The sequence below is a fragment of the Carcharhinus amblyrhynchos genome, chromosome 9 (genome assembly GCF_965287045.1).
Source record: "Carcharhinus amblyrhynchos chromosome 9, sCarAmb.v2.hapA, whole genome shotgun sequence".
Classification (NCBI taxonomy): domain Eukaryota; kingdom Metazoa; phylum Chordata; class Chondrichthyes; order Carcharhiniformes; family Carcharhinidae; genus Carcharhinus; species Carcharhinus amblyrhynchos.
The window spans coordinates 71,785,250-71,806,862 of record NC_137332.1 but is presented as its reverse complement, the minus strand read 5'-3'; the positions used below and the strand labels follow the sequence as shown (position 1 = coordinate 71,806,862).

The 21,613-nt window shown below is 42.1% G+C and overlaps 1 protein-coding gene and 1 non-coding gene across 2 annotated transcripts in view; one reads left to right on the top strand and one right to left on the bottom strand.

The window, feature by feature from the left end:
* The window catches only part of LOC145348583 (ral guanine nucleotide dissociation stimulator-like 1), a 141,986-nt gene that overhangs the window by 107,175 nt on the left and 13,198 nt on the right, over positions 1-21,613 (bottom strand). The window contains exon 2 of the mRNA XM_080196771.1: positions 4,517-4,630. Within this exon, the coding sequence (XP_080052897.1) occupies positions 4,517-4,630 (114 nt within the window). The remainder of the gene's footprint in view (positions 1-4,516; positions 4,631-21,613) is intronic.
* On the top strand, positions 8,110-8,294 carry LOC145348730 (U2 spliceosomal RNA). Its single transcript, XR_013887977.1, has one exon. It is a non-coding gene; the product is annotated as a U2 spliceosomal RNA (small nuclear RNA).

Below are 21,613 nucleotides of genomic sequence, written 5' to 3'. Positions count from 1 at the left end.
GACAATGAAAAAAGCTACATAGAGGAGGGTAAACGAGCTCAGAATATAAAAACAGATAACAAAAGTTTCTACAAGGATACAAATGAAAAGGTAAACATTTGCTCTTTAGAAGACAAGAACAAGAATTTAATAATTGGAAATGGCCAAGGCATTGAACATTTTGATGTTTTGTGTCAGTCTTCACAGTGGAAGACAGAAATAACATGCCAAAAATTGATGAAAAAGATTATGACAGGTGAGGACCTAGAAATGGTCATTATCACTAAATAAGCAGTGTTGGGCAAGCTAATGGGGTTAAAGAGAAACAAGTCTCCTGGCCCTGATGGAATACATCCCGGGGTACTGCAAGAGATGGCAGGGAAAAATAGCAAATGCATTTGTGGTAATTTACCAAATTTGCTGACTCTGTTTTCCAATCTACTGGCACTGCCCCAAACGTGATGCCACTGCTTGTAAATAAGAAGTAGACAAAAGGTGGCTACAGGCCAGTTAGTTTAACTTCTGCAGTGAGACAAAATGCTTGAATCAAGGAAGAACTAGCAAGAGATCTGGATAGAAATTGTCCCACCAGGAAGACGCAGCATGGATTTATGAAAGGCAAATCATGTTTGACTAAGTTACTGATTCTTTGAGGACATTAGAAGCACTGTGGAACCAGTGGATGTGGTGTATCTGGATTTCCAGAAGGCATTTGATAAGGTGTCACAGAAAAGGCTGCTACACAAGATAAAGGTGCATGGTATTATGGATACCAAATTAGCATGGATAGAAGATTGGTTAACTAACAGAAAGCAAAGAGTGGGAGTAAATGGTGTTTTTCTGGTTGGCAATCAGTGACTAGTGGTGTGCCTCAGGGATCAGTATAGGGATCACAATTGTTTACAATTTTTATCGATGATTTGGAGTTGGGGACCAAGTGAATGTCTAAGTTCACAGATGACACGAAGATGACTGGTGGAGCAAAGTGTGCAAGAACATCTGCAAAGGGATATAGATACTTTGTGGGTAGGGCATGAAGTACAAATATTGTTAAATATGAAGTCATCCATTTTGGTAGGAATAGCAGCAAAATGGGCTATTACTTAAATGGTAAAAAATTGCAGCATGCTGCTGTGCAGAGGAGCCTGGTGTCCTTGTGCATGAATCACAGTAAGTTGGTTCGCAGGTGCAGCAGATAATAAAAACAAATGGAATTGTGTCCTTCATTGCTGGAGGGAGGGAGGGAGTTTAGAAACGGGGAGGTTATGTTGCAGCTGTATAAGGTGCTGGTGAAGTCACACCTGGAATACTGTGTACAGTTTTGGTTTCCTTACTTAAGGATATAATGGCACTTGAGGGGGTGCAGAGGAGATTCATGAGGTTGAATCTGGAGTTGAGGGTTGGGTTGTGATGAGACTGAGACCATACTCACTGGAATGAAGAATGAGTTGGGAATCTTACAAACATAAAATTAAGAGAATTTAAGAGAGAGGCAGAGAAGTTGTTTCCACTGGCAGGGGAAACTAGAACTCAAGGGACATAGTCTCAAAATAAGGGGAAACAGATTTAGGAATGAGTTGAAGAGTAACTTCTTCACCCAAAGTGTTGTGAATCTAATTTACTCTTGTCACATGTATATGAACAGTGAAAAGTGTTGTTTCTTGTGCACTATACAAACAAAACACTTCAGAAAAGGAAGCAAGAGTGCAGGATGTAGTGAAACAGTCATAGCTAGAAAAATCAACTTAATGCAGGGTAAGTCCATTCAATAGTTTGACAGCAACAGGAAAGAAGTTGTTCGGTTGGTATGTGACCTCAGACTTTTGGATCTTTTTCCCGAAGGAAGGTGGTGGAAGAGAGAATGTCCAGGGTGCATGGAGTCCTTAATTATGCTGGCTACTTTGCCAAGGCAGCAGGAAGTGGAGACAGAGTAAACGGGTGGGAGGTCTGGTTTGCGAGATGGATTGGGCTACATTCACACCCTTTTGAAGATCCTTGCCGTCATGGGCAGAGCAGGAGCCATACCAAACTGTCCAGAAAGAATGCTTTCTATAGTGCATCTGTCAAAGTTGGAGAGTGTTGGAGCTGACATACCAAATTTCCTTAGTCTTGAGAAAGTAGAGGCGTTGGTGGGCTTTCTTAATGACAGTGTCGGCATTGGGGGGACCAGGACAGGTTGTTGATGATCTGGATACCTAAAAACATGAAGCTGTCGACCTTTATACTTCATCCCTGTTGATGTAGACGGGGGCATGTTTTCCTTTACGCTCCCTGAAGTAGATGACATTCTCCTTTGTTTTGTTAACATTGAGGTAGAGATTATTGTTGCCGCATCAGTTCAGATTCTCTTTGTGTCCTGTACTTTGTCTCGTCATTGTTTGAGACCCGACTCACTACAGTGGCGTCGTCAGCAAACTTGAAAATTGAATTGAAGGAGAAATTAGTCACAGTTATAGGCATATAATGAATATAGCATGGGGCTGAGAACACAGCTTTGTGGGGCACCGGTGTTGAGGATGCTTGTGGAGGTGGTGCTGTTGCCTATCCTTACTGATCATGGTCTGAGAGTTAGTAAGTTCAGAATCCAGTCGCAGAGGGAGGTGCCGAGGCCTAGGCCATGGAGTTCAGAGATGAGTATATTCCTTAGACACTTATGACTGTGCAGCCAAATCCCCCTCCAATTTGATTTTCAAGTTTGCTGAAGACACCACCATGGTGGGTCAGACCTCAAACAATGACGAGACAGAGTACAGGAATGAGTGTTGAAGGCTGAGGTGTAGTCAATAAATAGGAGTCTGAAATAGGCATTCTTGTTATCTCGGTGGAATCTGGTGAAGCAGTTGAGGCTACCTCATTGAAGGTTTGTAAGGCTAAGATAGACAGATTTTAAAATCAGTAAAGGAATCGAGGGTTGTGAATAGGCAGGCAAGGAGAGCTGAGTCCACAAAAGGATCAGCCTTGATCTTATTGAGTGACGGTCAAATTCAAGGAGCCAAATGGCCTACTCCTGCTCCTAGTTCTTATGCTCTTATGTTCTGGAGCTGGCCAGGGTTAGGCAGGTGCTGTTAGTACTATGATGACAATGTCAAAAGGACAATATTAAGTGAGATAATGCATCTAAGGAAGGGGTTAAGCAAACTGCAGCTCCATGCAAATAGAGTTTTCTTTAAAAAAGTCACAAAGTACGGGCTATGGACAAAATAAGCTTCTCAAACAATATGAAGTGACCTGTACGACAAAATCTTTCCAAGTGAGTATTCATCCTCAAGCCTCTGTATTAGTGATCAACTCTATTCAGAAAAATGAGCTGAAACTCCTACATCCCAAGTACCAAATTTGTCACAAGAGTAACTTGGATTTCCATGGTTGTACATTAGATCCAACATCAGCGATCAGGACTGCTGATTCAGCTCCAGGGACCCAGATTCAATTCAGGCCTTGGGTGACAGTATGGAGTTTGCGCATTCTTCCTGTGTTTGTATGGGCTCTCTGGATGCTCCAGTTTCTTCCCATGATTCAAAGATGTGCAGGTTTGGTGGATTGGCCATGGTAAGTGTGTGGGCTTGCAGGAAAAGGGCAAGGGAAAGGGCCTGGATAAAATGCTCTGTCAGAGTTGATGCAAATGTCATGGGCTAAATGGCTTCTTTCTGCGCTCTAGGGATTCTAAAGAAGATACCGTGTTTGAAAGCATTAAATGCACCACAAAGTAAGAGAACAATCGATAAACAAAATCAGATTGCTCCTTCTATATCAGGTTATAATCCCACATGCCACCACATTAACTCACTACCCTATCAAGTTGCAAAGATCCTAGCTCTGTTCCAGTGTTGGTTCAGTTTTATAAACAGCTGTGCTATTTGGAAATTAAAAACAGCATGGTATCAAACTTATTTGCAAAGAAGTACTGTAAATAAGGATCTGAGCTGAACATCCACAATTGCAATCAGCCATCAAATGTACAAGCTACTTTTGTGGGGGGAAATCCCTCATGGAACACCAGAATTCTCAGTTTCAGGTCAAACTAATGAGGTAACAAAAAGTATTTTCTTGGTAAGAAGGGTGAGCATCTCTAGTCCCTGTAAATGCTCAAGTAGTTTTTCCACAATGGTATAGGAATATTTCATGCACACCCATAGAATGACTTGGCCAAGCGCAAGCACTCACTGGATATATCTGAAGTTTGCTTTAGAAGATTAACTAGGAAAGCACATGGCTAAATTTGACCAAGTAATGGGAACAACCAGATTAATCTAGATGAAGCACATTTGCCAAAGATTTAATTTCATCAAATTTAATTGCTAACGTTTGATGCTATATCGCTTCATTTTTGTTTCCCCTTCTTTAGTGCTTGATCAGCTATTAACCTCAATACACAGGATTTTAGATAAATGTATTCCTGATGAAATGGACAATTCCCATTCAACCTTTTGAGCATGTAATAAAGCTAGAGTTTAACCCCAATATAAGCATTTAAATATACATGCATTGTTTTGAAAAAAAGGAGGAAAGGTAGAAGGGAAGATTAAGCTATACTCACCCCCGGCCATCTTGGACTCTTGCTGGCCGCTTGTTGTATTTGGATTTTCTTCAAGGTCACATTATAAACAGCCCCGTCTTCTATCTCTTCATCACAGTCTTCAACTGAATTGTGCTGTGGAGAAGTCAAACCAAAAATAGAGTAAATCCCTCTGGAGAAGCTCCTGAAATTTTGTATCCAGAATGCAGACAGTATTATATCTAATTATAGACTCCTATGGAGTTGAGGAAACTTTGTCTACTTCACATATTGCTCTCAAAACGATATTAAAATATTCACAATGCTCACGGGACTTCCTGAGCACTTTAGCGAGACTTTCCAACATTAATTAAATTGACAAGAAATGCAAACCATGCCTGTTTCAAAATCTATACTAAAAATCATTCACACACTTGCAATTCCCCATTGTGCTGATATTTTCCTAACATCTACAGTACAGAATGTCTTCACACAGTATAACAGGGGTTTAAAAAAACAGCTTCCAAGTTTAGTTTAGAAATTGCAGATTTGTATTAATAATCACAATACTGTTAACATTGTTCATTGATTTACGAACATTGTACATATAGTGCAATGGACAACTTGCTAATGAGGAAAAAATCCTCTATACCTCTTCCCACTCGTGTCCCAGCATTTTCCCTAAAATATCCTGGGAAAATCTGGGCACCAATCTTATATAACATTTTGGTACCAAACGGATGATACCGAAACAGCAGCATTTCACTGAGCAAACATATTGCAAATCCTTTGCTTTAGTTTCCCCTTTGGCCAGAGTCAAATTAAACCTAATTGATGTTGGCACAGTAGGAATCAATTAAAAACTGAAACCAAACTTTAGCAAGGATCCCACGGGATCACAATGGATTTTTACAGAAGCTCAAGCATGAAAGAGAGATCTTGTGGAATATCAAATTGCATATATGTTTACTAGGCAGCAGAAAAGGACAACACAATGTGTTTCAGACACTGCATTACAAGACCAACATATTCAGTAACAAGGAAAAACTAACTACAAGAGCTTTGACTCTTGTTTTCTCATAGAAACACAGAAACACAACCGACTGTACCACTTTATGCTTCCACGGTAACCACATTCAGTTTTTTTTCTCTTCATGGCAATTGCTCCAGAGATCCTTGAGCACTTTGAACTGAAGTTTTAGAAATCCTGTCACATATTCCACCGAGTTCCAAAGCTAAGCAGCACAATAATAAGTCCATTTCTGACAGAGTTCAGCTGCAACTTCTCTCACGCTGTGTGTGATGCAATACTTTCCTGTGTGGATCCCTGGACTTAAACCTTTACTTCCAATGTCTCCCGCCACTGCCACCACAAGAAAGATTCCAGCCGCTGTCCTGGCCACACAATAGCCCACCTCATTCTCAGGCTCTGTCTGCACAAAACTGCAGCAGCAGCAAGATTGGACCCCCACCACTACTCATGAACCAGGTGCTGAAGAGAGAAAAAGACGGTTTTGTCTTTGTTAGAACAAGGTGAGGAGTGGCGAAGGGAGGTGGGTTTTCAAGCAACATTACCTGCCTGTATGAATAATTAAAATCAGGCCAACTCAATTGAGACATCTGTACTGCACAACCTGGTTGTCTATTCACAAAAAATATCTACAGACAAGTGCAAAACACTCAAAACAATGACATGCAACTGTTTGCAACCCCTTTTTTTCTGCACACTTGCATGAACTAAAAGTGTCATAAGATGCCAACAGCTCAAACAGAATTCAAACCAGGAACACAAATATATGGGCAAGTCCTTTTGGAACCATAATGTCAATTATGTTGTTTGAATATCAAAAAGAGCATGAGCTGCAGACAAAATCCTAGGATTTGCTAAAACATCCAGTAGAGAAACGTGATTAAAATACATTTCATAAAGGCACAGTAGTGTCACAAACCTTTACCATAATACACCCAGTACATGGATGACGTGGCTGTCTTCTGCTCGGACCCCTCGTCTGTTCGCAGGCTCCTCCAGGTCTGCGAGCAGTTCGAGCTGGCCTCGGGAGCCAAAGTCAACCAGGGTAAGAGCGAGGCCATGTTCTTTGGGAACTGGGCCGTCAAATCCTTTGTCCCCTTCACCGTCAGGGCAGAGTACCTGAAGGTGCTGGGAATATGGTTTGGAGCGGCAGGGGCATGCGCCAAAAACTGGGAGGAGCGCATCGCCAAAGCCAGGCAGAAACTGGGCTTGTGGGAGCAACGCTCGCTTTCCATGACAGGGAAAAACCTGGTGATCCGGTGCGAGGTGCTGTCCGTGTTGTTGTACGTGATGCAGGTGTGGCCTATCCCCAAATCCTGCGCTGCAGCAGTGACGCAGGCCATCTTCAAGTTCATCTGGAAATCAAAGATGGATCGCATCCAGAGGGAAGCGATGCACAAATCTCCAGAGAACGGAGGGAAATATGTTCCCAACGCCGCCCTCATCCTGATGGCTACCTTTGTGTGCGGCTGCATCAAGCTGTGCGTAGATCCTCGGTACACTAACAGCAAGTGCCACTTTGTTTCGAGGGTCTACCTGTCCCTGCGGAGGATGGGTCTGGCCACACTACCGCCGAACGCTCCGAGTAGTTGGACCGTACCGCAGTACCTGTCCTTCGTAGAGAAATTTTTCCGCAAACACACCTTTGACCACACGACGATTAAGCAGTGGTCAGCGCGTAACGTCCTTGAGGCCCTGAGAGAAAAGGAGATGACGGATCCTGTCGGAAGGTTCCCTGAGCAGACTGTCAGTGTCATCTGGCAGAATGCCTCATCACCAGAACTGACAAACAAGCAGCAAGATCTGGCTTGGCTGGTGGTGAGAAGGACACTCCCCGTCAGATCCTTTACGTACGCTCAAGGTCTCAGCAGCACCGCACGCTGCCCTCGAAGCGGCTGCGGGGCTGACGAGACGGTCACACACCTCCTTGTGGAACATGCCTTTGCAAAGAAGGTCTGGAGCGAGATGCAGTGGTATTTGTCGAGGTTCGTCCCGAGCAGCTCGGTGGCGCAGGTCTCTGTGCTCTATGGGCTGTTTCCGGGGACGCACACCGAGACAAATATCAACTGCTGCTGGAAGGTCATCAACTCGGTGAAGGACGCACTTTGGTCCGCCCGAAACTTGCTGATCTTCTAGTGGAAAGAACTGTCCTTGACCGAGTGTTGCAGACTGGCACATTCCAAGGTCCAGGACTACGTGCTGAGGGACGGGCTGAAGCTTGGGGCAGCCGCCGCAAAGGCACAATGGGGAAAGGCCACACTGTAAGGCCTTTTAACGGAGGCAGACCGAGGGCCCGGGAACTGCAGAATACCCTCGACCTGCGGAGCTGTGTGCCAATCTGAGCAATAACGGCACACAGTAATTTATGGAGGCATGTAGATAGTTTTAAGTATTGAAATGTAATCATTGTAATTCGCACAAATCTGTAAATATTGGGGCATGGATATAGTTTTTAAGTTTTGAAATGTAGCCATTGTAATTTGTACAGATCTGTAAAAATGGTTTGATTCCACATTGTTTTGCTATTCAAAGCCCTGTACATTCGCCATAGATTAATTGAGATTTTTATGAATAAAGTATATTTTTAGAAAAAAAAAGCTTTGGGATCGCTTCTCAGCCTCTTGGCTAAGATCAAGTGTAGTATCAACATGCTGCACTTGGTTGAAGTCATTAGGTTACATTTCCGCTTCATTTGAAGCAATTTTTTAAAGTGGCATGTGGGCCTTTGGCTAAGATGCAAATTAGATCAAGCCTTGGAGGTGGAGCTACACCAGCTACATGATCAGCTTGGATCATGTAGGTCAAGCCCAAGACAGGAGGTGAGAGCCCTGTCTTGTCAGCTTGGATCGGGAATGTCCCAACTTGTTTGGACTCTGAATTGGCTTTAATTTGACTTGATTGGATTGGAATAAAGTTTAAAAAAAAATTAGTTTTGGGATCATTTCTATAGTATTTTCCTAGAGAAATGGCCTTTTGGCTAAGATCAAGTGTAGTATCGATATGCTGCGCTTGTTTGAAGTCATTAGGTTACAATTTAGCTTCGTTTGAAGCAATTTTTTTAAAGCGGCATCTCAGCCATTTGGCTAAGAAGCAAATTAGATCAAGCTTTGGAGGAGGAGCTACACCTACTCCAATCAGCTTGGATCATGTAGGTCAAACCCAAGACAGGTGGTGAGAGCCCTGTCTTGTCAGCTTGGATCTGGAATGTCCCAACTTGTTGGGACTCTGAATTGGCTTTAATTTGACTCGATTGGATTGGAATAAAGTAAACAAAATAAAATATTAGTTTTCCCCTCATTTCTCCCCCTACCCACCATGACAATAAGTTTAAAAACAACACTAAAGATCAACATTTGTACAATATACAAGAGAGTCATTTTAGTAAAAGTTTCACAGCAGGATAAATATTTACAAATGGTATACAAAAAAAAAAGCCATTCAGCTGCCAAGCACTTGTATGCAACCTTCCCCACTACTATAGCAGAAACACCAAATTAATGTTAGGGCAGGGGATGTGAGGACTATGGAGCCAAACCATATGATTGCACCTTGGAGATGGCAATAAACTAAGCGCTCTCATTTTTTGACGCATCTCCTGGTAGGCTCATCCCAATCAAGGGGAGGTTTCATAGAACCCTACAGCGCAGAAAGAGGCCCTTCGGCCAATCTAGTCTGCACCGAACACAATCCCACCCAGGCCCTATCCCCATATCCCTACATATTATACCCAGTAATCCTTCTAACCTCCACTACCCTAGACACTAAGGGGCAATTTCTTAGCATGGCCAATGAACCTAACCTGCACATCTTTGGACTGTGGGAGGAAACCAGAGTTGCAGCACAGACTCATGAAGGGAAAATCGTGTTTGACGAATTTACTGAATTTTTATGAAGATGTAACAAGTGCGATTGACAGAGGGGAGTCAGTGGATGTGGTGTTTTTAGATTTCCAGAAGGCGTTCGATAAGCTGCCTCACAAAAAGGTTGCTGCAGAAGATTAAGGTACACGGAGTTGGGGGTAAAGTGTTAACGTGGATTGAGGATTGGCTATCTAATAGGAAGCAGAGAGTTGGAATAAATGGGTGCTTTTCTGGTTGGCAGTTGGTGACTAGTGGTGTGCCACAGGGATCGGTGCTGGGGCCTCAACTGTTTACCTTATACATAGATGATCTGGAGGAGGGCATCCGAGTGTAGAGTAACAAAGTTTGCTGATGACACAAAGATGAGTGGGAAAGCAAATTGCGTGGAGGACGCGGAAAGTCTGCAGAGAGATTCCGATAAGCTAAGTGAGTGGGCGAGGATCTGGCAGATGGAGTACAACGTTGGCAAGTGTGAGGTTATCCACTATGGAAGGAATAGTAGTAAAATGGACTATTATTTAAATGGTGAAAAATTACAACATGCTACTGTGCAGAGGGATCTGGGGGTCCTTGTGCATGAATTGCAAAAACACAGTTTGCAGGTGATCAAGACAGCAAATGGAATGTTGGCCTCTATCGTGAGGGGGATGGAATATAAAAGCAGGGAGGTCTTGCTGCAATTATACAAGGTACTGGTAAAGCTGCAACTGGAGTACTGTCTGCAATGTTGGTCCCCTTATTTGCGAAAGGACGTATTGGCCTACTCGTTGGAGATTAGAAGGCTGAGGGGAGATCTTGTAGAGACATACAAGATAATGAAGGGACTAGACAGGGTTAAAGCAGAGAGATTATTTCCAATTAGAAAGGAAACAAGAACTAGAGGACACAGCCTCAAAATAAGGAGGAGTCAGTTTAGAACAGAGTTGAGGAGGAACAACTTCTCTCAGAGGGTAATGAATCTCTGGAATTCTCTGTCCATTGAAGCAGTGGAGGCTACCTCATTAAATACGTTTAAGTCACAGGTAGATAGATTTCTGATAAGGGAATTAAGGGTTATGGGGAGCAGGTGGGTAAGTGGAACTAAACCACTATCAGATCATCCATGATCTTATCGAATGGCGGGGCAGGCTCGAGGGGCTAGATGGCCTACTCCTGCTCCTATTTCTTATGTTCTTATGTTGAGTGGCTCTGATTGGTTTAGGGAACTATGAACAGCACACTGCAAATGCATAACTGCTTGAAGGACAATTAGGAAAAAGCACAATAGACCCATTTTATCAACAAATGGGAGACGAGTGCTGACCTTCAGAGTTGTAGCAAAACATTTTACAAACATGGTGCAAGAGTGAAAAACAACTGACTGCAAAAGAGATATCATAAATGGGTTTATTGAGTAAGATGTTCATTAAATTTTCAAATTCAGTTGTCCAACTCTCAGGCACATGCATAAGAATTTGAAAGCAACTGGTTTTAAACCCAAGGGTGGGTGTGCGTTGCATTGACAATTCCCTGGCTAGGTATTTCAAGCAATTTTTCTTTCCAGCTCTTGTGTTGGCACTGAATATTGGGCACCTATAATAGATGGTTTCACTGGATGATAACTTCTGCAATCAGCATCTTTGGAATCCTTTAATGATGATTAATCATTTCCCACTTATATGCAGATAGCACAACGAATTTTCCAACCAGCTGGCTTAATCCACCACTGTATCCCAATTCCAAAATCTAAACCCAGAATTGTGGATGTTTATTTTTGCAAAGATTTCAGAGCAATTGGGCTGAAAATGCACTTGTGGCAACGCTATTTTAAGGGCAGTGCAAGAACAGCACAAAATAAATAATATTGTTAATGTTAGAAAAGTTAAGAGATGGATAAATAATAGGCAACCTTTTTCCAGAGAAGTAGACACTGGCTTAGTTTCCACTTCTTTAGCAGAGTCCAGCTCTTAGAGATTGGGTATAGAAGGCAAAGGGGTGGTTTTTTGCTTTGCTTTCTTGAGAGATCTTGCCTCAATGGCTACAATGCAGATCATCAATTGGTAAATAGTGAACAAGTTTGGGTATTGCTTGTCAGCTTTTTTTGATTTATACTTTGTAAGGGCTGTAGTAACAAGATGTGGAGATGCCAGCGTTGGACTGGGGTAAACACAGTAAGAAGTCTCACAACACCAGATTAAAGTCCAACAGGTTTATTTGATAGTAAACACCACAAGCTTTCGGAACGCTGTTCCTTTGTCAGGTGAGTAGTAAGTTCTCAAGGACCAGGGAAGAAGGTAATTTGCATCAGTTGATTTTTTTTGGAGCAGGGATATTTTGCTGCAATTATACAGGGTCTTGGTAAGGCCACAGCTGAATATACTTGCTTTTAGTGGGGAGTGCAGCAGAGGTTTATCAGACCAAAGCCTAGGATAGCAGGACTGATGAGAAGAGACAGTTGGTTATTCCTCAGAACTCCAGCGAATATAATGAGGGGGTGAATCTTAGAAGTCTATAATATGCTAACAAGACTAGATGTAGGAAGGATGCTCCCAATGGTGGATGTGTCTGGAACCAAGAGGTCATAGTCTAAAGGATACAGAATAGACCATTTAGGACTGAGATGAGAATAAATTAATTCACCCAGAGAGAGTGTGGCAAGCCTGTGGAATTCTCTACCACATAAAGCAGTTGAGGCCGAAACATCGTATGTTTGTTTTCAAGGAGGAGTTAGATATAGCTCTTGGGGTCAAAGGAATCAAGGATAATGGGGAGCGCGGCAGTGAGGGTGGTGACAGGAAGGATCAGATTATTGAGTTGGATGATCAGCCATGATTATAATGCATGGTGGAGCAGGCTCAAAGAGCCAAATGGCATAGTCCTGCTTCTTTTTTCAATGTTTATGTAAATTGTGTCACTGATGTTAGTTGTGGCATCTCTAATATCCCATAAGATAGCCAACATCACAAAATGGGGAATTACTCAATCTCCTTCTACAAACTTTGATAGCAAAAAGTTCATTCTATTCATATTTCAAAAGTAGCAACGAATGCAAAATATCCGATTACAACTTTCAGCATGTTTTTTTTTCTGTATGTTTTGTACAAGGCAAGTTGTTACATTTTGTTTACTCCAGCATCTGTGAATGTAATAAGTTGGTATAATACATTAAACAAAGCACATTTCACTCCATGATCATTTCCTATTTAGCAACTTGCACCGCCTTCTGCAAACTGAATGCTCTCACACAACATTACCTAGTCTCAAACTGCATTGCCAAATGTTAACAAAATGCAGTGGGTGGATATAATGGTCAATTATTTTTAAAAGTAGCATAGTTTAATTAAATACCTACTGCCAGGTGCTATGTTCAAATGAATAGAACCCCTGGCATCCAAAAGGACCAATGACTCAACTGGCCTTCATAGCGAGGGGGATTGAATATAAAAGTAGGGAGGTCTTGCTGCGGCTATATAGGGCATTGGTGAAGCCGCAGCTGGAGTACTGTGTGCAGTTTTGGGCGCCATACTTACGCAAGGATATTTTGGCCTTGGAGGGAGTGCAGAGGAGGTTTACTAGGCTGATGCCGGAGTTGAGGGGGTTGAGCTATGAGGAGAGGCTGAATAAACTAGGCTTGTACTCGTTAAGAGTTTAGAAGAATGAGGGGAGACCTCATTGAGACGTATAAGATGATGAATGGGATGGATAGGATATAAGGTGGAGAGGCTCTTCCCGCTCAGAAAGGACAGTAGGACTAGGGGGCACAGCCTCAAGATAAAGGGGGGACGGTTTAGAACGGAGTTGAGGAAGAACTTCTTCACTCAAAGGGTGGTGAATCTCTGGAATTCTCTGCCCGTTGAAGTGGTGGAGGCTACCTCGCTAAATATTTTTAAGACGCGGGTTGATGGGTTTTTGATAAGAGAGGGGATTAAGGGTTATGGGGAGAGGGCGGGAATGTGGAACTGAGCCACGACAGATCAGCCATGATCTTATTGAATGGCGGGGCAGGCTCGAAGGGCCAGATGGCCTACTCCTGCTCCTATTTCTTATGTTCTTAATGAGGATTTCTTCATAGCATCTGCTGACTTTAGAATAAGGAAACGCTAAGAGGGAGAAGGATTTAAAAGAACGTACAGACCAGATCTTGTCAGCTGTCAGTTTGAAAGTTATGAGCCTGATGCGCAACTCCCCCCCCGCAGATGTTAGCTTCTTGGCAGGACCACTGGCCTTCAGCAAAAATAAAATATGTGCATGGATTACCCACCTTGACTCTACAGGGAACTGTACTGTACTCTGCAATTCTTGTTCAACTTTGCACGTAAGATCCTGGAGAAAAACAGAGACCATTTCTTCACTGCCGTTCAGATGCTGAACCACAAGTCAACCACACAAAATGAAGATGGCTTGTGCCCAGTGTGATGTTTACATTCACTCAAAGCTGAAACTGAAACAAGACAAGACATTCGCACCAACAAGAAACCCTTATCAAGCACTGTTTGGTTTAGCTATCTCTGAAAATGCATCCAACAGGACAACTGTCTGAGAGGTCTGTGCACCCCTCTAATTCAGGCCTCGAGCATTCATGTTTTAAATTACTCCAATAACAAAAGGCCATGCCTTCAGCTGCCTGTCTGCAAGATCTGGAATACCTCCCTAAACTGTTTCATTTTGCTTTCCTCTAACACAGGTTTTGATCATCAGCCCTAATATCTCCTTACATGGCTTGTTGTCATACAGCTGGTTTTATAATTCCTCCATATCAAGATTTGGGATGGCCCATTACATTGAAGGCACCAAGTTTTATTTAATAACTGCAGATCTGCTACTGTTCCTTGAATTACAGACCGACTAATTAAACCTTTGAAACAACGGCAGCAAGATTTTACATTTGGTCAGTTTTTTGTTCATGTACAAATGTGAACATTGAAAGGGACAGAGGATAGCAATCTTGTACATCCAGATATCAATGAACAGGCACTTGTTGCTTGTCACCAAGTGCGACTCTCACATGACAGGAGAACTGAACTCTCAGTTGGTAAATGTGAATTGACAACTGCCAAATCAAACAGGCTCCAGCGTTTGAAGCAGGTGTTATTATAATTCTGACAAATCAAGCCATTATGGCAAATGAAACTCTCCTGGGAAGAAGATAAAGTGTTTCAATGCTGCGAAGGTGGAAAGGTCTCAAACCAACTTACTTGGACTTTCCACCTGTCCAAAGAATGCCTTCAAGGCAACATTCACGTGCAGGGCCCATTCAAAACATTCCAACAATCAGACCACACACCACAGGGAGTGGAGTGAATAGGGCTCCCATTTGCCTTTCAATTTACTTGAAGTCAGTCCAAGGTTTTGGTTGAACAGTCCCCTCTGGTAATGATAAATTTAGCGGCTTCTTAAATTGTAAGGAGCATCAAAAAGTATTGTCTTAACACAAGGGCTGGCTTAAAAAAAAAACCCAGCCATTATAAAGATACAGTCACTGTTCAAAGTTGCTGATGATCCAAGGAAGGGGCCAGTTAGTCAAATTGTGAAAGTCAAAAACATAGAATACTACAGCACAAACAGGCCCTTCGGCCCACAAGTTGCGCCGATCATATAGATACCTACCAGGCCTATCTATAGCTCTCAATCCCATTAAATCCCATGTACTCATCCAGAAGTCTGTTAAAAGACCCCAACGAGTTCGCCTCTACCACCACCGACGGCAGCCGATTCCACTCACTCACCACCCTCTGAGTCAAAAACTTACCTCTGACATCTCCTCTGCATTTCTGCCAGGTTATCTGTGCCTCTTCTTAAATTAGCCAGGGGTTCAATTCCTATTCTGGTGGAAGATGAGTAGGGACTTGCCTCCTCATCTGCCCCCAAGAGCGCAATGCAGTGGCAAACCAAACCTGATAAAAATCAGGTCAAGAAAACAGCTCAGGATGAAGCATCAGATGACTTGAATCAAAGGCCTATTAGGCAATGCTGTCACTATTGTTGGCAGTACCTTTACCTGCCAAAGCCTAAAATTCTCAAACTCCCTCTAAATCTGCCTCCTTGTCCCTCTTCTCCTTTAAGATGGTCAAAATCTTCTGATCATCTGTCCTAATATCTCTGCAGCCCAGTGTCAAATTCTGTTTTTAACATTCCTGTGAACCACTATGGAATGTGTATAAAGAATGTAAAAATGTGTAAAAATGAATAGTTGGTTTCATTTTCATTCTCTCTACATATCATGAATTATTTTCTAACCTGAGGGGAAGAAATATTTGTACAATCATCTGGCAGTTTAGTACAAGGAGATGCGAGACCAACCATTTGAATGACTCACTACTGATTTCATCTTTGTCTGGGGAAAATCTTGAGCCAGTGTTTATTCTCTGCACTAATGTACAAGGAAGATTAAAAAGTTTGACTTCTGGAAAACTGTCAGCCATAACTGCTGTTGCAACACGTAGCAGGGCAACATGTTCACACATGAACATGCTGTGCTAACAGAAGCCAATGATATTATCTGTCTAGTTATATTTCAATATTCTGCCTTTGTTACATGGTCCTGTAAGCAGTAGTTCTGGTCTTTGATAAAGAGCCTTGAAGTGCTAGGGTAGTCCAAAAGTGTGGAAGTACAATAAAACTATTAAAATTTGATTAAGTTAACAAACCAACTTTGATAAATGCCTGGCAAATGCAAGGAAAACATCAATATAATCTGCATCAAAATCCACTGACACATGGCTTGTATGCAACATGACTAACTGCATTTATTTCCAATCAAGATAGAGCTTTCTACTGAAATCAAAACTGCTCAATTGTTCTGGAATAGTAATGCAATAAAATAGATCACATCCAACCTAACTGTTCACCAAGAAACAGATAAATTGGTCACTTTATTCAGAAGTTATTTTTCAAATTTTGCTGTTTCAGTAGTCATTTGTTTCATGCTGGTTTGAAAAGTCCTGTGTCCTCATAAAAAAAAGTTACATTTTTTGTGACCGCATTACCAATAGAAGACTCAAAGAGAATGTTAAATATTTACACTGAACTTAAGCACACGACTCAAAAATAATCACTCAAACATACAACACATACAACCTCTTCTTCAAGAACCACATCTTCTACTGTCCGGAAGGTCAAAGATAAAGCATAAAGCATCACTTCCATGTTCAACTCCAAGTCACAGCTTGGAATGTATCAACATTTCTTTATAGTCAACTGTCTCAAATTCTGGACATAACTACACAAATACCACTCCAACTACTTTCACCACACATTAATTTTTCAAGGTGCTGGCACCTCAACATTCTCAAGTACAGCCAAGGATGGGCAATGCCCTTGGGCTCAGAGAGATAACTAAAGTGTATAAACAATGTATGAAAAATAGCCATCAGGCATCCAGCAAGAGTGTTGACATTTAAGGAAATTTCAAAGAATTCAGTGTTGGTCATCTTCCTCAAACCACAAATAATTTAATATTATGTTACTATACCCCACCTGAATTGAACCACTGCTGGAATGAAGATGACCAGCTGAGACAAATGAACAATGAAGCAACTTTACAAAATGACAATGGTAATAGTTTGCACAAAATTCTGTCTTAGACTATAATGACACTACATGATGGAGGCCTTACAAAAACCCCTCTACATTCATTATTTATTCTATTTTAATAGAAAAATGTGTAAAGACAGATCTCAAATTACTATAGCAGGACAGGTACAGGGCCATGTTGGGTCTCAGTGTTCACCTGGCCAGAATTACTATGTGTAGTGGTGCAACTAATTAAGCACTATGATTGACAAATAAGGGTGAAAAGTAAATGCTTTTTTCCCCTCACATTGCACAACATTAATCTCAGGTTCTGAATTGGCAAAATACTTCCTGCTCAGAAAAAACAGCTACCAGTTCCCTATCCAAGGGTTTAGCTGTCACTCAAAACCTAGTTTACTCAGTCCTCAAGTCTTGTCTGCTCTGAATAAATGGAAGACCGTACAGAAACAAGGGATAACAAAACAAATTAACTTCATTACATTGGAACCATGCCTCATGCTAATCTTGCAACATAAATGGGGATGGAGTCTGGTGGTTCCAACTGGAGACAGAGCAAGTGGTGACCAAAAAGTGTCACAGAAAAAATTAAAAAAAGGTTATAAACAACTCTCCACTGTAGATATCAATAAATTTAGTGTCTGTTCAGAAAACTTGATAAGTGCAAGGTTGAAGTGTATTGAAATCAATCCATTAAAAATGGGCAATAATCATACTATAATCACATTATGACTGAAAATGCATTTAAAAGGCTGTATTTAAGATTGCAACCATTCTACAAATGCAAAAGAAACAACTGAGCAAATTTATCAGAACTATTGGATCCAACTACAGCAAAAAGGCAGGAATCAAGTAACTTTGAGGGCATCCTTTTTGGCACTGAAACATGCAAACTCAAATTCTTAAATCAAATTGTAGATTGTTTTCAGAAAAACTGCATTAATGAACACATTTTGAAATCGTGTCATCAGTTCATAAAATGAAATGGGATGGGCTATTGGGGGAGACTCACCTAAGGTGGCATTGATTCAATAATCAATGCCAACGTCGGTTACAGACAATGTTCTTATCCACAGAAATGCCCAGGAACCAGAAAAGAAACTGAGCTTTTGTATAAAGGTTGCCCATTTCAGCTCTTCAGAAAAAAGTAACAGACTTGTTCATTTCGTTCATTAGCAGTGAAAAAAGGTGACACAGCACAGAGTCAGCTGAATACCTGAAAACAAACCTGTCACTTCAAGGTATGCAATCATTCAGATCTTATAGCTCGTACGTGACAAAAGACACATCACACTGACATATTGAGAGCTCCTCCTTCAGCAAGGTCAATAATTGTGCTCAGCTCTCAAACAAGCTCAAGATAATAATAAATGAAAGAATCTCACAACTGAACCAGCTTTTGATGTGCTCTGGAAAACCTAAACAAATGAAAGACTTCCCAATTTTTGAGAACTGTTTACTTTCATTTCCACTGTTGGATGTGCCACATGTAAACAAATCATTCCTCCATTAGCCACACTGTTTATTTAAGTTAGAAGCTGAACAACGTGGTCTATAATTGTTTTCATATATTACTTTTTAATTCCTGGTTGCCAACTTTATCACATTTTAGATAAACAGAAGCATTCAAAGCCCTTAATACAAATTATTTGCAAGTATTTCACTGCCTCCATGTAAATAATCCAGTCAGTAAATAACCAATAAAAATGCACAAAAATACATTGCAATTTAATGTTATAAGAATGAGATTTTCATGATTGGTCAGTTAGTTGAATAGGACTGAGTTGGATTTGGAAAATTCTAGGTTAGTTACCAGAGTTGTGTCAGGTAAACAGGTTTCAATTGGGCAGGAGTGCAAACACTTGAACTTGCTTGAAAATTCAGCTGAGGAAAAAAAAATGAGTTCACCAATACCATAGAATCTCTACAGAGCAGAATGAGGCCATTCAGCCCATTACATTTGCACCACCTCTTATCCAGCCTTACCACATTGGTTAGGGTAAACGCGTAAAACTAATATCTTGCAGCATTGAGAGGCAATTTAGCATGGCCAATCCACCTAACCTACACTCCTTTGAAGAACTGGAAGAAACCAGAGTACCCAGAGAAAACCCATAGACACTGGGAGAAGGTGCAAACTCCACACAGACAAGACTGGAATGGAATCCGGATCCCTGGCACTGTAAGGCAGCAGTGCTAACCATTGTGCCACCCACTATCCCTCACTGCCATGAGGGATTCTTGCCTTTGTGTACACTGGATGATGACAGGATTGTTTAGCTGTGACACACAGACAAGCGTGTGTGTGAACTGAGCATTCCAGATCTCAGATGAGGAAATCAAGCCATCCTAGCATGTCACCAGAAGGAAGGAACTCGGTAGAACTGAAAATCTGCAGATCATCCCGAAATGTTGTTAAAAACTTATTGCTGTTGGTGCTTTTTTGAGGATACAACTCTGCTGTTTTGTTAACAAGCACTCTCAATGGCTGGCCAAGAAGACATTTAACCCCTGATCTTAAGAATTTAAATTTAAGGTATTGCAAAATATGCACTTTTCAGATCACAAGGAGTTCCTGTAATGTGGAAATCCAAGGACAGGAGAAAGAATGAATATAATTAAACAAAGTCAATTAGCACTTCCCCAAACCAACTAAGGATGTTTTGTATTCACTCAGTGAAGTCATAACATGAACGTAATGTGAACAATATACACAGGCAATAGACATGTTTATAGTTATAACAGATGAAGGAGAAAAGTTGAAGGTTAAATTTGAGTATGGTTGTAATGAAGGCTCATGAGAAAAGGGATAGCAGGAGACTATTCAGTCTCTCAAGCCCGTCCCACTTCAAATCTGTACCTCAACTCAATTTAGCCACCATTATGTTCCAGATCTCCACTACCGTGAGAAAACTGCATTCTTAATGGCCTAACTTTAAGATCAGGCCTCCCTTTTCTGGATTCCCCCAGCAGAGAAAAGGCCTTAATTTTGAAGTGGGTATGCCGGCGTTGGACTGGCGTAAACACAGTAAAAAGTCTGACAACACCAGGTTTTAGTCCAACCTATTTATTTGATAATATACTCGCAAGCTTTCGGGGTTAGCCCCTTCGTCAGGTGAATGGAGAGTTCTGGCCTCAGACAGAGCATATAAAGCACAGACAGTTTAGAGATTACTGATTAGAATGCGAATCCTTACACCTAACCTGCTGTTCAAGACCTGAAGTGGCTGATAATGTGAGTGGAAGGAGCACTGATCACAGTTTAAAGAGATGTGTACTGTCTCCAGACAGTACAGTAAGTGAGGTTTTGCAAACCCAGGCAAGTCACGGGGGTTACAGATAGTGCGACATGAACCCAAGATCCCTGTTGAGACCGTCCTCATGTGTGCGGAACTTGGCTATCAGTCTCCGTTCAGCGACTCTGCGCTGTCGTGTGTCGTGAAGGCCACCTTGGAGAATGCTCACCCGAAGGTCAGAGGCTGAATGCCCGTGACCACTGAAGTGTTCGCCAACAGGAAGGGAACAGTCTTGCCTGGTGACTGTCGAGCGATGTTCATTCATCCGTTGTCGTAGCGTCTGCATGGTCTCCCCAATGTACCATGCTTCGGGACATCCTTTCTTGCAACGTATCAGGTAGACAATGTTGGCCGAGTTGTAAGAGTATTTACCATGTACCTGGTGGACGGTATTCTCACGTGTGATGATGGTATCCATGTCGATGATCCGGCATGTCTTGCAGAGGTTGCTGTGGCAGGGTTGTGTGGTATTGTGGTCACTGTTCTCCTGAAGGCTGGGTAGTTTGCTGCGAACAATGGTCTGTTTGAGGTTGTGTGGTTGTCTGAAAGCAAGAAGTGGGGGTGTGGGGATAGCCCTGGCGAGATGTTCGTCTTCATCAATGATATGTTGAAGACTCCGGAGAAGATGTCGTAGCTTCTCCGCTCCGGGGAAGTACTGGACGACGAAGGGTACTCTGTCCACTGTGTCCTGTGTTTGCCTTCTGAGGAGATCGGTGCGGTTTTTCGCTGTGGCGCATCGGAACTGCCGATCTATGAGTCGAGCACCATATCCTGTTCTTATGAGGGCATCTTTCAGGGTCTGGAGGTGTCTGTCACGATCCTCCTCATCTGAGCAAATCCTGTGTATACGGAGGGCTTGTCCATAGGGAATGGCTTCTTTAACATGTTTAGGGTGGAAACTGGAGAAGTGGAGCATTGTGAGATTGTCTGTGGGCTTGCGGTACAGTGAGGTGCTGAGGTGACCGTCCTTAATGGAGATGCGTGTGTCCAAGAATGCAACTGATTCTGGGGAATAGTCCATGGTGAGTCTGATGGTGGGGTGGAATTTGTTGATATCATCATATAGTCGTTTCAGTGATTGTTCACCATGAGGCCAAAGGAAGAAAATGTCATCAATGTATCTAGTGTACAGCATCGGTTGAAGATTCTGTGCAGTGAAGAAGTCTTGTTCGAACCTGTGCATGAAGATGTTGGCATATTGAGGTGCAAATTTGGTCCCCATGGCTGTTCCATGTGTCTGGATGAAAAACTGGTTGTTGAAGGTGAAGACATTGTGGTCCAGGATAAAGCGGATGCTTTATCCGCACACATGAGGACGGTCTCAACAGGGATCTTGGGTTCATGTCGCACTATCTGTAACCCCCGTGACTTGCCTGGGTTTGCAAAACCTCACTTACTGTACTGTCTGGAGACAATACACATCTCTTTAAACTGTGATCAGTGC